The sequence below is a fragment of the Peromyscus eremicus genome, chromosome 10, assembly GCF_949786415.1.
Source record: "Peromyscus eremicus chromosome 10, PerEre_H2_v1, whole genome shotgun sequence".
Lineage (NCBI taxonomy): Eukaryota > Metazoa > Chordata > Mammalia > Rodentia > Cricetidae > Peromyscus > Peromyscus eremicus.
The window spans coordinates 31,492,471-31,508,362 of record NC_081426.1 but is presented as its reverse complement, the minus strand read 5'-3'; the positions used below and the strand labels follow the sequence as shown (position 1 = coordinate 31,508,362).

Genomic DNA, 15,892 nt, shown 5'->3' with positions numbered 1-15,892 from the left:
TGGAGGTGCATCAGAAGTTCCAGGTCATCTGGAAAATCAGGAATCTAGTTTTTTTTTTCCGTTCTTTCCTTTTTAAAATTTGAAACAAGGTCTCACATCTAGCCCAGGCTAGCTTAGAACTCACTATGTAGCCCTAGCTGGCCTCCAAGAAATGGCAATATTCCTGTTTTAACCTCCGAGTGCTGGGATTACAGGTGTATGCCACCATGCCCAACATGTGTTACAAAATCTCGACTAACTGGGCAAGTGGATGGCGTTAAAAGACAAAGAAATTAAGCACATAGAAAGCCTAGATGTTCACCTTCTGTGGCTCCAAAAAGGAAAGACTGGTCTTTCATTGTGGCAGAAGTGACCACATCCCCCAGGGATCTTGTTTCCTGCATGCCACCCCCATGCCACCACCTGGATCTGCTATCACCCTGAGCACTGAGTGCCAAGCTCTTTCTGGAGACAGTGGTTCCTGCCTACACCTGCCATCTTCGTGAGACCTGCAAACCATACAGTTGTATATGCTTTTGAATACCCAAGCCCTCCCTGCACGGGGCTCCCAAGGGTGTGTGCAGAGCGTTCTGAGCCACAGCAGCATGGTGCCAGCTCCCAGTTCTGTTGGGGACCATCGGGGAATCTTCAGTCAAGTTGCTGCTGTCCTGAGGCTCAGTTTCCTTCTTCAGGAAACCGGACTGCCTCGGAGGACTATGATTGTGAGATGGGGACATGGGACAGCACTGGCCCCGGTGTGTACTCTCTGGTGTCTCCAGCACTCCCAGAGAGGCATGTTATGTGACTCCAAGGTGGGAGAAGGCTCAGTGGAAGTTTCCAGAAAAATTCAGCTCAGCACCATAGATGTATCACCTGAACTGAGATCACCTGCAGTGCCTGTGACTGGGGTGCTCCAAGAACCCCTGAAAGTGTTCCTTGGGGACACTGGAGGTGGGGGGGGACCTTGGCTCTGCAGGGAGAAGGAAGGGCTGAAGCCTGAAAGGCTGGATGAGTCTATAACTTCCTCACTCCCTAAAATTCCACTCTATTTTAATTTAGTGTGTGTGCATGTGTGCGTGCGTGCGCGCCCGTGTGTGTGTGTGTGTGTGTGTGTGTGTGTGTGTGTGTGTGTGTGTGTGTGTTTGCATACGTGGAGGTCAGAGGACAACTTACAAGAATCAATTCTCTCTCTCTACCATGTGGGCTCAGCAGCAAGCCCCTTCGCCGTTTCACCGTCTATATGGCCCACCCCTTCAATTCTGTAAGTGTTCTCTCTTGCAAACAGATGGTAGATGGGGAGTGAGGGTGTGGTGTCACCTCCATCAGTTCAAGATCCCAGGTCCCCTCCTGTTCCCCAGTCTCTATGCACCCCCATCAACACAGGGACACACTTACCCGGGCCTCCCTCTCAGCATCCAGCGTCCCCCCGACTTGCTCCTGAAGCAGGGCATAGGCCCTCTGCAGGGCCTGGTACTCCCTGGTCAGCTGGCAGAACCTCAGGTCGGCCTCTTCTCTGGTTGTGGTCTTAACCAAACAACAACCAAACAAAACAAACAAAAAGCCAATCAACTCGGGACTTGGTGTGACCTCAAGAGACGCAAGAGTCGAAATAGTAGCAAATGCCCACATCTCTCCCCGGTGTCCACAGACGCCTAGTGAGCTGGTCATGCCTGGAAGTAATCAGGACCTGAAGTACAGGTTACTGGGAGAAAATGCCTTCTCCACTTCAGCACCTAACCCTGAGCACTCACAGGCCTCCTGGGAGCCAGCCTGACTCCACAGCGAAGGTTCACACTGAGGAGGATGTCCCTCTGGCCACATGTCGTTTCTGAGAGTTTCTGTTTTGAAGACAGACACTTGCATGTGACAGCACAAATATAGCAGAACACCTGTGTGTGATGCCCTGTGTGGCCATGAGAGGTCGGTTTAGGGTGACCAATGGAGCAAGCGCTGTTGGAGGTTCATGACAAGCTTGTAAAAACCAGACATCATGTCGGAGCAAAACCTTAGCCAGACACTCAGGCAGGACATGGAACCCATGGTGTTTCCAACATGGGTAGGCCCCTCCATAAGCAACTAAATTTGAAGCCAATGGGGCGACTGGGAGGAAGGTGCATCTTCCTGAGGATCCTGATGTCATTCAAGAAGGAATTCCATAGAAACGGCCAACGGGAGTTGGAATGGATCCCAACCATGGGTCTGTGAGAGGTGGCTGCCCAAAGAGCTGGGACCAGGAGATACAGGCTGGGCAATGACCTGGGACCAGGAGATACAGGCTGAGCAATGCCCTGGGACCAGGAGATACAGGCTGGGCAATGCCTAGACTCATCCAGGAAGGCATAGGGGGCCTTCCCAGCAGGGCGCATGTGACACCAGAAAGCTCCACCAGCACCTGCCACAACCAGATGGCATCACGTGAGGCCAGTGCATTCCCTTTTCACCAGGGCTCAGGAGACAGTCACTGAGGGATGCAGGGAGGACAGGCAGAGGAAGCCTGGTGTGGGCTGCAGTGCCAAGGGAAAGTCTGTACTAAAGCCTGGAATTTAGGCAAGTCACCAGATGTGGCCACTTCTGTCAACTATGTGTGGGGGATAAGAAACAAGCCATGTGTAATTTTAACTGCCATGGTGAACACCAAGGTCAGCATCTGGGTGTGTCCTTAGCAGTCTTAAGTCTCAAAGGAGATTGGCTCTGGGGAAGGTGCTCATTAGGTCCCCTCAAGGCAGAGAGAGGGAGGAGCCCAGGGCAATAGGAAGGTGGAAAGTCCCCAGGATATTGCTGTTTGTTTACCTCATCTACGTCCTCTTCTGGAGTGGCTGGGGTCCGGTCTGTCCTGTCAGTGTTATAGGATGTCTCTGACAATGTTTCTGAGTCCACGGACTCCTCATCAAATCCAAAAAATGTCTCCACAACATGCTTCTGTGAGAGACAACAAGCATGACATCAGGAACAGAAGACAAGAGCCGCCCATCCATGGCCAGCCCAGGGCAGAGGGGGCTGGGGCAGGCAGGGGGGCTTAGACCTCATCTACAGCTGGTGCAGGACAGAGCGAGCCACTAGGGCAGCTGGAGATGTGGCCGGTGTGACAATGACAAGGTGGTAGGAGGTGTCACAGGCAGAGAGGGCTATGCAACTCCTAAGTTGGCCTTAAACACAGGGTCCTCTGAGCCCTCCAGCATAAAAGGGGACCTCACTCACTCTGTGCCTAGCTAAGAGTCAGCACCCAGAGCATTCTAAGAGCTGAGTGAGATGTCTGGCCCCCAAGAGAAAGCTGATACATGGGATGCCAGGAAAAGAGCATGTGATCAGGAGACTTGAACACTGACCCCAGGGCTAAGCTGGAGAAGCAGCTTCATGGCCCATGTCCTTCCCAGGCCTGCCTAAGAGGCAATTTTTCTTAGCTTTTCGTGACAGCACACTCAGAACATTGACACAATCAGAAAGAACAGTTTAAGGGCTCTGTATTCATAACCTCAGACTCAACAGTTTTTATGTCCTGTGTGCCAACTACCTGAGACTCTGGCCACACCTCTCTCACTCCAAAATGTACAGGATGTGGGGCTTCACTCATTCATTTGTTTACTCACTCATTCACTTATTCAGTAATCACTGGCTGAGCAGCTCCTGTGAGCCAGAGAAGGTTGAGCCTAGAGATACATGATTAAAACCAGGTGGGGTACCTGCCAGGGAAGTGCTAGCCCCAGAGGGCTACCTCCATTGCCCATCGATCTCCACGTGCACCCCTGTTCCTGGCTCTAGGTACACTTCTCTTTATTCTCTTCCTAAACAACCCCCCTTTGAGAGAGTTCCTCACCTTCACAGACTGCTTTCCATGACTGTGAAGAACAGTAGCCTCACTGCAGTGGTCAGCTCTGGGCTCCCAGGAACTCCCCGAGTTCCACAGCGCTCCCCAGCCCACAGAGGAGGCAGGGCACATCCCATACCCAGAGGGCATCTCCCACCCTGTAGGTTGAAGCCAACGTGGGTTTGCAATCACACATGTGCAAATATCAGAATATGGAGGTTTCGGTCACTGGTAGCAATGCCACGAGGAAGGACTTTTGACATGGCCGAGAAGCGGCAGGGAGGGACTTCTTGGTCACCTTACACAGCTGGAGTTTCTACAGAGGCTTTACAAGGCACCTCTCAGTACTCCCCTCCAGAATGTTCTTCAGATGGTCTGGGGTTTGTGTGTGACCTCTTTGAAGGTTCACAGGGCCAGCATCTGCTGGGTGTCCACCTGCCTCTTTGCCCAGGTAAGTCGGAAGGCAAGACGGTGTAACCAGGTTAGGTTTCATCCAGTCCAAGTGGCCTTCAGCATCCCCTCCTCCCCTCAGATTGTGAGCCCCACTCCCGCAGGCATTGGGAACTCCAGGAAGCGATGGAGTCTACACCTGCAGCTCACCTCTGCCCCAAGCTCCATATCTCTGTTGTCCTGGGCTGCTGCCTGGCCAACCTATTTGTCATAAACACTGCTAATTGCCCGGCCTCTGGGGACAGATCTGTGTTTGGGCTGTGCTAACTGGTGGCCTGATGTAGTAAGGTTTCTGCTCCTCCTCCTACCAAGTGGGCCCTAGGAAGATTCTAAAACATACTTCCCAAGATCAGGACACAGTGTTGGTTAGCATTCTGGAAGTGTCCGAGGCTAACAGGCCTGCTCAATTTCCTAGGCTAACCCGCTTTTGCTGGCCAGTGAGACTGCGAACTAAGTATTCAATGACAGAGTCTAATCACAAGGTTTTAACTGCTGATGTTCCCAACTCAACAGTCCAGGGTCAGGCCCAGATAGAGCCTCACAGTAGACCTGGCCATAGAAACTGGGGCTGCAGAGAGCCATGGTGCACCAAGGGAAGCCAGAAGCTACTTACAGGGTGGAGCCAGCACAAACCAATAGTCCCGATGAAATCCTGCGTAATGGAAGGGAATACATAACTATGTACAGTCCCTACATTTCCATAGCAGCCAGGAGCTGGCTGGGTTCTGGTGCCCACCAGGCTTTCAGACACATGAGTGGGTCAGTTTGTCTCTTTTACAAGCTCCTGTTTGCTTTATTTTCTTTTTTAACTAACGTCTCACATCATCTAGGCTGGCCTTGAACTCCAGCCCTCCAGCCTCCACCTCCCATACGGTGAGATTACAGGTGTGTGCCCACAGGCTGCCCGCATGCCTGGGAGAGCTCCTTTGTCTAAGTGATGAGATGACAGCCGATAGAGCCAGCCCACCCATTACAGCATCACTAACACAACACAGAAGAGGAAAGCCACCTCGGTGTTTAAAGTGAGCACAATGGCTATCTCCTTAAAGAGGTGGCCCACACCTGCTTCCCAGAGGGTTGGGGGAGAGCCACCAGAAAGGGTGCTTCCTGCATGCTGCCAAGTGGCCTGTGTTCCTCGATTCTAAGCTTCCTGGATGCTTACCTCCTGAAACTCCTGGACAGAGAAGTTCCCACAAGTCACAGATGCCAAGTACACTGACTATGAATCGGCTAGGCCCTCTAGACGTTCACCCTCCTCACAACACTGGGCAGTCTAGCCAATGCCATTTTTATGAACAAATCCAAAGTCTAGAATGTAGTTTGGGGGCTGGGGGTGCAGTTCAGTTGGTAAAGTAACTATCTAGCATGCATGCCGCTCCGGGTCAGATTGCCAGCACAGTGTTGTGTGGGGTGCACGGCTGTGGGGTGCTGGCAGCTGTGAGTCACTAGACACATAGCACATGATGGAGGCAGAGACTGGAGGGACAGAAGTTCAAGGTCATCCTCAGATCCATGCTTAAGTTTGAGGCCAGCCTTAATGAGCTACATGAGACCTGTGTATATGTATATATGTATTTGTGTGTGTGTGTGTGTGTGTGTGTGTGTGTAACATAATTTTCATCAACATGCCTCACAGACCAAATGTTTCTTCTCCACACACACACACAAGTTCATGCTTGGCAGTTAGGAGTCTCTCTCTCTCTCTCTCTCTCTCTCTCTCTCTCTCTCTCTCTCTCTCTCCCTCCCTCCCTCCCTCCCTCCACTGGACCCAGCATCTCATCAACTCCTCTCTACACCTTCCCAGCATCCAGCCAGAATTGCCTGGAAGACAGAGGACCTTCCAACGGTAGCCAGGAACTGCTAAGACCCTCCTCACCCCAGCTAGCTGCATACCTTCATGCCTATAGGTCATCTCCTGGCATCCAGAGAAGTACAGGCACACGAGGGCACAGAGACAGAGGAAGAAGGAGAAATAAAGCACAAACAGGATGTACTCCATGGTGGGGATGCTGCAGGTGCTGCTAGCCTGTGCTGGCTCCACAGGCCATCCCCAGCTTCTCTCCAGCCCCAGGAAAAGGCACACTGGCTCCTCACAGCTTCCTGAACACCGTCAGCTGCAGAAGCTGGAGGACAGGGACGCCCAAAGGTGTCCCCTTGGCAACAGCGATGCTACCTTGGAGCAGCTCCCAGATGCTGGTGACAGAGCTATCAATGGAGAAGAGCTAGGTTCCAGACCAGCCCCAGGTATTCACCAAGGAGCACAGCTTCTAAACCGGCATGTCCTCTGGGGACTTCCCTCCTAGGGCCCAGCCTCCATTATGCCCAGACCTGTTGTCAACAGTTCCAAGTCCCTGGATAACTGCAAAGCTCCTGGGCACAACAGTAGCAACAGCATCATGATGAGAGCCTTCTGCTTTGTGCCAAAGTCACAAAGGATGGGGCACCTCCTCCCTGACCTGCATGGGACATCTTCCAGCTAGTCTACCACCACCCACGGGTGTCCTGGGCACACTCAGCCCACGGTTATCTCTGAAGTGCATCTCTCAGAGTTTATCTGCCTTGGCACTTACACAGCCCGCAGCAAACCACTACAGAGGGTTGGGGGGAAGCAGTGACTCCTGAGTTACAGGGGAGTCATCGGTCCCTTGCCTGGACTGAGGTCCAGGATATAGGCATATGCAGCCTTTACAGAAGTGCTACCAGGACAGGAGAAAGAGCCCCTCACCTCTCCCCCACGAGAACCAGCCTTGCAGACGGGTTGGGCATCAAACATATGACAGTTTCATGTAGTCATTGCTCTGAACCTCTGGGCTTGTGGGGTGCTGTGCTGGCAGCTGTGAGTCACTGGACACACAGGACATGACGAAGCCACACAAGCTCTGGGGCAGCAGCTGGGAAGGACTGCCTAGGAACGGGCTCAGCTACAAACAACCATAGTGATAACGGGACCTTTAGCGGCTGAGAAGCAAAAATCACACGGAAAAGCAGTGGGATGTCCTAGGCAGGATGTCACACCACAGCAGCGCCTGCTCCAGAGATGCCCAACATGCCTCTGGTCCTGCCTTCCACAAGCAGCAGATTTAGCCTTTGGGCACTGGCTTAGCTTTGGATGACTGCTAGGTGTGCTGTGGACTCAGGACTCATGAGTCAGAAGGATCTGCCAGACAGCAGGCATGCACTTACTGTCAGCAGTAAGACAAGGTCCCTAGAGGGGAGGGGACTTAGACTGACGTGTGGCCAAGCAGACTCCACAGCCTTTCCGGACAACACCAGAGACAGACACCAGCTCAAAGGCTGGACCGTGGACTAGAAGGGCCCGAGCACCTGATTTAGAAGGCCAACCACAATAACCCAGTTAGCTCCAGCTATCAACCTGACACAGCCTAAAGTCATCCGAGGGAGCCCCACTGAAGCACTGCCTTGATAGGATTGGCCTGGAGCCACGTCTGTGAGGAACAGTCTTGTTGACTGAGGTGGGAGTGCCCAGCCCACTGTGGGCAGTGCCATTCCCCTATCAAGTCCTGAACTGTAGAAGAAAGCTAGCTGATGAGCACAAGCCAGAGAGCCAGCCAGGAATTAGCAGTCCTCCGCAGTCTCTGCTTCAGTTTCTGCTCAGATGCCTGCCCTGAGTTTCTGCCCTTGATGATGGACGGTAACCTAGAAACTGAAATAAGCCCCTTCCTCCCCAGTCACGGTGTTTGTTATAGCAACAGAAATCAAACTGGAGTGCGCAGCAAGGCTACTGTTCAACGACAAAGAGGGAAAGAGACGCTGTCATTCCTTGACCACCTACTAAGATCAGGCCCAGAACCAGGACCTCCGTTGTGATTTCCTGGATGTGATTTCATTTTGAGAACCAGGAAGCGGGTTCTGGGAGCTTAACTCCCTTGCTTCAGTCGGGCACCGGGGCTGACTCCTCAGTGCTCCAGGCCTCAGTGTCTCAGAAACATCCGAGATCCCCAACCCCACTTTCACCCATATTCTCAGAGCTCTGCTAGGGTTCGATTCACCTGCCTATGGAACAGCAGCTACTGACGGCCTGCAGCCCAGCTCGCCATCCCATGAGGCCTCGCTGCTGCCAGACCCCTGCAGAGAATGGTCCCTAGACTTCAAACAGGGCCCAGTGAACCACCTAGGGTCCTCCCCTAGCCCTGCCCTGCATCCCTCACCAGGGACTAATATTAGCCTGCACTAAGTTAGCAGAAGGTATAGAGAGTCGGCACAGTCTTGCTCCAAAGGGAATCCCATGGGGGTGGGGGGATCCTGGGCACCCCTGGGTGACACTAACACAGCCCGTAGGACTGTGGAAGCCATTCAAATATGAAGGCCACCGCTGGGACACTGCCCTGTGTCTATTACCTGCACAGCAGGTATGCTGTGCTGGAGAGGAGTTCTCCTTCCTCGAGTGTGATGGTCAGTCTTAATGTCCATCTGAATGGACTGAGGAACACCCAGGAAGATTAGTCAAGTACACCTCCAGAGACTATCAGACCACAGCCACCAGACGTCCCAGGCTTTGAATAGAAACTCAGAGGTGGGGCCTGGTTGGAGGAAGTGGGTCACTAAGGGGGTGTCTCTGGAAACTGTATCTGCCCTGGCCCCTTCCTGTGTGCCTTTTCTCTGCTTCCTGCCCAGCGTGTGAGCAGCTTGCACCACATGCTCCTGCAACCATGATGCTCTGGCTCACCAGGGGCCCAGAATCAACAGAGTCAGCATGATTGACAGCGCCTTCAGAAGCCGTGAGCCCACACAAGTCCTTCTTCCCTTAAGTTGTTTCTGGCAGATATTTAGTCTCCATGGTAACCAGAGTAACTAATACAGGGGTCACCTCAGAGTCCATGGGGGTTCCAAGGGTCTGGGTGTCAGGGGTCAAGAGCAGGGACGGAACTGTGAGGCTTCTGGGAAATGACATAACGATCAATGAGTTCATTCAAATGGTCTGTGAAGTTGGAGAACCTGGCAAAGGGGCATGGGCCCCGGATACACAATGTACAGAGTAAAGGAGGCCACTTACAGGGACAAAGAAACCTCGAGTGCTTCAGCCTGTGGGAGGAGACAGGGATGGACCTGAAGGGCAGTACAGGACCAGGGCAAGCACAGGTCTGGCATTCCTATATGAGATGCTTGGGCACCCAAGTCTGAGACTTTATCAGTTAATTATCCCTAACCCCGAATCCAGAGTCTACATTTTTTGGAATTGATTCTGAAAACGTTTTAAATTTCAAAATCAGGGTTTGGGACCAAAGCTTCACAGCCTATGTAGGCTTGAAATAGTCAGTCATGCCTCAGCAACGAGTTTCTGGGGGAACCTTAAATTATGGAGGTTTTAGTGCCAAGCCTGTTGAGCAAACCACACAGCTGCCCACTCTCAGTATTTTAACTCCTGTGTCCGGGTGGAACAGAGCTCACACGCTTTATAGACAGGTTTGCAAACCAACACAATCTTCTTTCCAGCAGCAGGGGGCGCTTTCTCCCCATTCGGCCAGGGTTCCAAACACCGAGGCAGCATCAGCTAGAATCACCCAGACTTTCTGTGCGAAAGGACTTTACCTCATCGATGTCTACAGAAGCAAAATGTCCCCCAGAAGGGGAAATGGTGGGCAAAGAGATGTACAGTCACCAAAGGCAATGCGCAGCAGTCAGTGGGACCAGCTGAAAGCTGTAGTGTGAGGTCATCGGGCGGCAGAAACAGGTACAGCGGCTGCATTATTCCTAACCACAGGAGGGAGGGAGGGAGCTCACAGCTGCACGATGCTGAACAAGTTTACGGCCCCCACACTCAGCGGATTATGTGGTCGGAAACATTCATATTTACGATGGCTATGCATGATGCTGATGAGCATTTCTAGTATAATGTTGAGTGAGAATGCAGTTAAGTCCCAGCCAAGCGTAGGAAAGACCTTTGCCCTGGGGAGGTGCCATGGGTCAGTCACTTTATTTCCCAGCTTTTCTAGGATGTGGTAAACACGGCTGTGAACGTAAACAAGCTGTGCTGGACCACTTCCCAGTCCTTTTTTCTATTTGTGTGTGTGTATGTGTGTGTGTGTGTGTTTTGTTTTAGTGATGGTCTTTGGCTGACCTGGCTTGAAACTTGCTGTGTAGACCAAACTGGTCTCAAACTGCCCCCAGAGTGCTGGGATTAAAGGTGTGCACCACCATCCCAGCCTTCCGGGCTTGTGAGAGCAGCACACAGACACCTGCCCCTGACTCGGCTCAGCCCACTGGAGACAGGCAGGCCCTGGAGCTCCATGGAGTTGCGGGTTCAGCTTCATCAGCCCACCGCTCTCCTTTGACAGTCCACTGTCTCTACAGCTGTCTCTATAAGTGAAAGAGACAGGATGGCTGTGGGCATGAAATGAGATGGTGGTGTGGCCGCTATTAATCCAAGCACCCAGTGAGCTCAGACACTGATCTCCATGCCACCACAGGCTACCTGTGGGCAAGATGTGGCTCAGAGACCCATTTGACATGCTCTCCAGTAGTTTTGACATGAAAAATTCTTGGATTTTATCCAAAGGTGTCACAACTAAATCGTGTCCCCTCAAAAGATTGGAAGTAGTACCAGCTGTGCTGCTGCAGAGTGTGAAGTCACTTGGTCAGTGAGAGGATAACTACTGAATAGGTCACACTGAGGCAGGGGAGGCTCTGAACCCAGCATGACTGGTCTCCTTAAAGAGGATGTCATTGTGACCGGCAGGGTCACAAAGGCAACTGTGAACCGCACAGTGCAAGGCACACCCGCCGTCACCAGACCACCTCAGAGCTGAAAGGAAATGGGGAAGGGAGACCTCCAGGTGCCAGAGGGAAGAAGCATGGCCTCGTTAGCACCTTGAGGCCAGGCTTCTGGCCTCTTGAATTATGAGACAGTAACCTTCTGTCATTCCAAGGGACCCATTTTTGTGGGACTTTGTTCAGATAGTCCTAGGGAAAAAAAATAAGTAAGGCTTTATGCCTCCCTTGCCTCTTTGCTTATTGAGTGTAGCCCAGGCTGGCCTCAAACTCATCAGCTGGCTGAGGCTAGCTTTGAACTCTAGATCTTCCCACTTCCGCCCCTCCAGTGCTGGGGTTACAGCCATGCTCCATCACACTGAGGTGCGGACTTACACTTCCCTTGAAACAGTGGAATGCCTAACACCATTGGCCCACTTTGTGCCAACCAGTATTCTGGGTCAGATGAGACAGCGTCCCCACCACTCCCGACTGTCACCTTGACTCCACCAGGAAGCGAGTCCTTGCCCACTTGCCTTCACACTTACACGGTTTTCCTTACATGAAAGTACTTCTCTACAACCATCTCTCTATCAGCAGATGAAGCCGGCAGGTGCCAGTTCGGGAAGGGGCAGACCCACCTCAGACAGGTGGGCAAGGTGAGTGACACACAAACCATACCCTTCTTCTAACCCCCTCAGGAGGGTCTCTAAGTCTCCCCAGCCAGCTCTGTGCCCCCTTGCCGGGACACCTAGACTGCCCCTGGGAGACAGCACACGGACGTTTTACAAAAAGAACGCCATTCTGCGTCAGTCACTGAAGCTGCCGAGTTCCCAGAGCATGCTCTTAGGTAGCATAAAACAGGGTCAAATATCCTTTAAACCCTTCAGAAGGCCTGGATATTTATGCTTTTAATTTTGGATGCACATAACCCAAGGTCCAAACACAGAATTCCATTAGTAAGTTTTCCATGAATAAATTACCATATCTGGGTCACATTACTGTGCCGTAACACATGTAGCCTCGAGACAGCCACAAGAGCCTTTCTTTCAACAGCCAACACCCAGCCCTGTCACACTCCATCATGTCTCCACCTCTGGGACTGGGACGGGCCCGGTAGCCCTCCCCTGCTCTAAGACTGGCCTGCCCTAAAGATCCCTGACAGGTGCCATGACAGGCTCACCTTGGGGGGCTTCAGGCTCTTCCCTCGATGCCTCTTGGACCGTAGCAGGCGCTCTCTTTCCTGCAAGGAAGCACACCCACCCGTCAGCACTTGCAGCCAGGTCCCCGCTCCACCAAGCCACACAGTTAAGTCTCGGAGGTTCAGTACACAGAACTACCTGCCCACCTCTACCTGTGTGGGCCAGTTCACACCCTAGGCACCAAATTCAGAGTCTGGTGACATCACTCCTCAGCCTTTTGGCTAAGATCAAGTGCAGAGTCTGGTGACAAGACATCTACTCGGGCCCTTGTCTGGGTGCAGATCTCCCAGGAAAGCATCCACCTTGACGGGCCACCCCATCATAGGCAAACCCGGACCATTCTTTGGGTCAAGAGGCTGCAAAGCCTGAGCAGCGTGGCCTCAGAGTGGTCCTGCTGGCCTTGGCAGGGTCCACAGCAGTGTGTGATGCCTGTGACTTTGGGCTTGGACGGAGCTGGGCTAGCATCCCCCACAACCCTGCTACTGGCCAGGTGACCACGTTATTTTCTCTGGTTGTTTCTTCCTTGCTATGCTGTGGGGGACTAAGAGCTATCCTGCAGCACCGCTTAGTGGCCATCCTCTGCAGAAAGGGCCCCTGTGAGGTAGGGGTGGGAGAGCTTCGGGTGCCACTGTCCCAGATGGGTCCAGGGCCTCTCGCTCTCAGCACACCCTCTTCTCCCTCAGTAGGACAAAGCTGGGACTCAGCCTCAGCCGAACCATCCACCCCTCAGACCCCGGCTGCCTAGTCATTAGGTCCCCTAGCCCTGCTTCAGCTTGTCATTTTTCTTTCCACTCACTGTCTCTTTATCTAATGTGTCTTGTCATCCTTAGCTGTATTATGTTAGCTGGGTAATGAAGCAAAGATGGATGGCTATACGGATAGTGGAAGGAAGAACGGAAGTGAGACGGGGGAAAGGCGGGGGAGGGAAGAGAGGACAGAGAAAGGAAACGGCTTCTCATAAAACCCTTCCTAGGATAAGGTCACGGCTTCCCACCCCTCAGAGTCCTGTGGACGGAACCTTCATGCACACATAGGTCTCGTGAGTAGTGTCCACTCTGCTTCCGAGATCCGGCTAGGGCTACTGCGGGTGTGCCTGACTGCACTGCTGAGCGTCGTTTTCTGGATACCACCCCCCCTCTCTACTGTAGGCTCGCTCCCCTCTCCTTTCAACATAACCATCCCTGAACAGTCACAAAGCCCCCCCCCCCACACACACACACACACAGCCTTAGCTCGTCCTTCAAACTCTGGTCTGACAACCAAGTCCAGATTCGCAGGCTCAAACTCCTGGTATGCAATAGCTACACTCAAAAAGAAGTAGAAGTTAATAATAACTCAAAGGCCCCTCAGAACAGATCCAGGCTGCCTCTTCACCACCACGGCAAGCCAGGAGCCCATTGAAAAGCAGGTTGCCATGGAAACCGTTCCCAGGTAGCACTGATCTCATTTCAACCAAGCTGAGGCTGCTTTCCGGAGCATCACAGGGGACCCAGGGCCTGAAGCTGGGCTGGCAGGGCCCACTCCTGTCCTGATGCTCCATCTTGACTCCGCCTCCTGGCCGAGAGTGACAACGTACCAATGAGAGGTCATCGATGACATGCTGCTGTTCCAGCACCTGCAGCCTCAGGAACTCAATCTCCTGCTCATCCCTGGTCAGACTGAGGTCATTCAGGGACGTGTGTCGCTTTAGTGAGGCCTGGGCAGACAGCTTTTCTTTCTGCAGCCAGAAGGAAAGAGGGCGCTGAGATATTCTCCAGTGTGAAGGACAACACTCCTGTGGGACTCAGGGGTCGGGGTGACAGACAACGGGTCCCAAGATGGGAAATATACAGCTGCAGGCCAAGGACAAGCCAGAGATGTAGCCAATGGTGCTCACTGGAGGGGGGGCCGGCAGGGCATGGGGCAGGGGATGTCCTGAGTGAGTCTTGAAAGCTAGAAAGCAAGACAGGCAAGGGGGGAGGGTGGAGACTCCCCACCACAGACTGCCCACACTCACACCTGGGACCCAGTCTTCTAAGCTGTGAAATGGGCCCTCTAGTCAATGAACCTGAAGGCATCTTATAACCACCCAGACAACAGACACTATATATATATATATATATATATATATATATATATATATATATATATATATATATATATATAGTCATCCCTGGTGGAGGAAAACCCTGGCCCCATGCACAGCCCTAGCAGCAGTAACTGCTCCCAGAGGAACCCATGAGGCACGAGGCAGTCGCGGACTATAACCCACCCAGTGGATAAGCCTGCCCTATTGGTTCTGCCCTTCCCTCCCCTGGGGTAACTGAGAAATTGAAGAACTGAAGAAACGGAGGGGGCGAGGCAGACATTCCGGCAGTACACATGTAGAGATGTGGGGAGGAGCAAGGCCAGCAGCCGGGGACTGATCCCCCTGCTGCGGCGTCCTGGGGGTGGGGTGGGTGGGGATCATGGACCCTCACAGAGTGTGGCCAGGGGCGGGAAGCTGGCGGGTTCCGTGCTGGGCCTCACCATCTCCACGTTCTCCCGCGTGAGGCTCTTGAGCTTCTCCTCCATCCTCTGGATACTGTGCAGCAGGTCCTCATTCTTCTTGTTCATCCGCTTGTTCTTCTCCACCAGCGGCTTCAGCTGCACCTCCGTCTCCCGAGAGCGCTTCAGCTGCAGTGGGCACAGATACGGGTCAGGGGGGCTGGATGGCCCCGTGGGTGGCCATGCTCCACCAGCAGAGCTTCAACACTGTCCCCTCGGGACCGTGACCCCCGGTGGTCAATCCAGCCACCTAGTTTTTCCTGGCCACTCTTCGGCAGATCGCGGGGCAACTCCCTGCAGACCACAGCCCTGGGCAGAGCTGAGTCACAAACTCCAAGCAGACAGTCCCCACAAAAGTGGGGTGTCCTTCCAGGCTGTCATTTGTTCAGCCTCTGGGAACCTCTCTTGTGCCCCTTTGGCCATCTTCACCCAAGCGCTCCCAACATCTATGAGGCAGGAAAGCTTTGTGGTCAGATCCACCTTCTAAAACAATCCATGGGTCTAAGGTGTGGTGTGAGGACCAGACCAGTGAGGCAGACACTGGTGAGAGGCCACAAGGGGGCGACAGGGAGGAGGAGCAGAGTGCTACTCCTTGTCCTTTTAAGCACAGTAAGTGGAATGGCAGGGCGGCTCACTGTCCAGCTGCACAACCATGCTCAAGATCTCAGCCCTTTCCCTCATCTGTAAAACTGAAGTAAGAGCCGCATCTGCTTCAGACTCACAATCAGCATCTGTCTTCGCAAAGCTGTTTCAAGGGACCAAAAAATTAGAAGCCACTGAAATGTCCCCATGTCACCACCACACAAGTGGCTGCCATGTCACCAAGTCCTCACCATAAACCTGAACTAGCTCTGACCCTCTCAGATCTCTCACTGAGCGCCCCAACTCCCCAGGAGGGCCATGACCACCATGCTGCCCACCAGAACATGAGCAAAGAGGTGGCCCTGTGGTCACTGAGGCCACAGTCACAGTCCTAGAAGCAGGAATCCAGCACAGACGCTGACCCGAGCACCCACCCTCAATCCCCGTGAATACTAAACACTCTGATGCTGTGTGTCAGGTACTAAAGGCATCACATGACCCGTAAGCCACTTGTGGAGATCTACCCCTCCTCTCACCCCAAGAATGATGGTAACAGACCCTCAAAAGCAAAGACAGGCACGGGGCTTCTTAGCATCATTTACAGTAGCAAAGAAGCCAGGAGCAACCTGAATGGCAGGCA

The 15,892-nt window shown here is 53.0% G+C and overlaps 1 protein-coding gene and 1 long non-coding RNA gene across 4 annotated transcripts in view; one reads left to right on the top strand and one right to left on the bottom strand.

Moving 5' to 3' along the window:
• The window catches only part of Jakmip1 (janus kinase and microtubule interacting protein 1), a 100,290-nt gene that overhangs the window by 24,953 nt on the left and 59,445 nt on the right, over window positions 1-15,892 (bottom strand). For all 3 annotated transcript variants that reach the window (XM_059275774.1, XM_059275776.1, XM_059275777.1), the window contains exons 6-10: window positions 14,653-14,799; window positions 13,721-13,861; window positions 12,126-12,185; window positions 2,770-2,898; window positions 1,375-1,503 (exon numbers count right to left, since the gene is read on the bottom strand). In XM_059275774.1, coding sequence (XP_059131757.1) covers window positions 1,375-1,503; window positions 2,770-2,898; window positions 12,126-12,185; window positions 13,721-13,861; window positions 14,653-14,799 — 606 coding nt within the window. The remainder of the gene's footprint in view (window positions 1-1,374; window positions 1,504-2,769; window positions 2,899-12,125; window positions 12,186-13,720; window positions 13,862-14,652; window positions 14,800-15,892) is intronic.
• Window positions 13,611-15,892, top strand: part of LOC131921101 (uncharacterized) — a 7,475-nt gene continuing 5,193 nt past the window's right edge. Inside the window, exon 1 of the long non-coding RNA XR_009381838.1 lies at window positions 13,611-13,807. This is a non-coding gene — a long non-coding RNA (uncharacterized LOC131921101). The remainder of the gene's footprint in view (window positions 13,808-15,892) is intronic.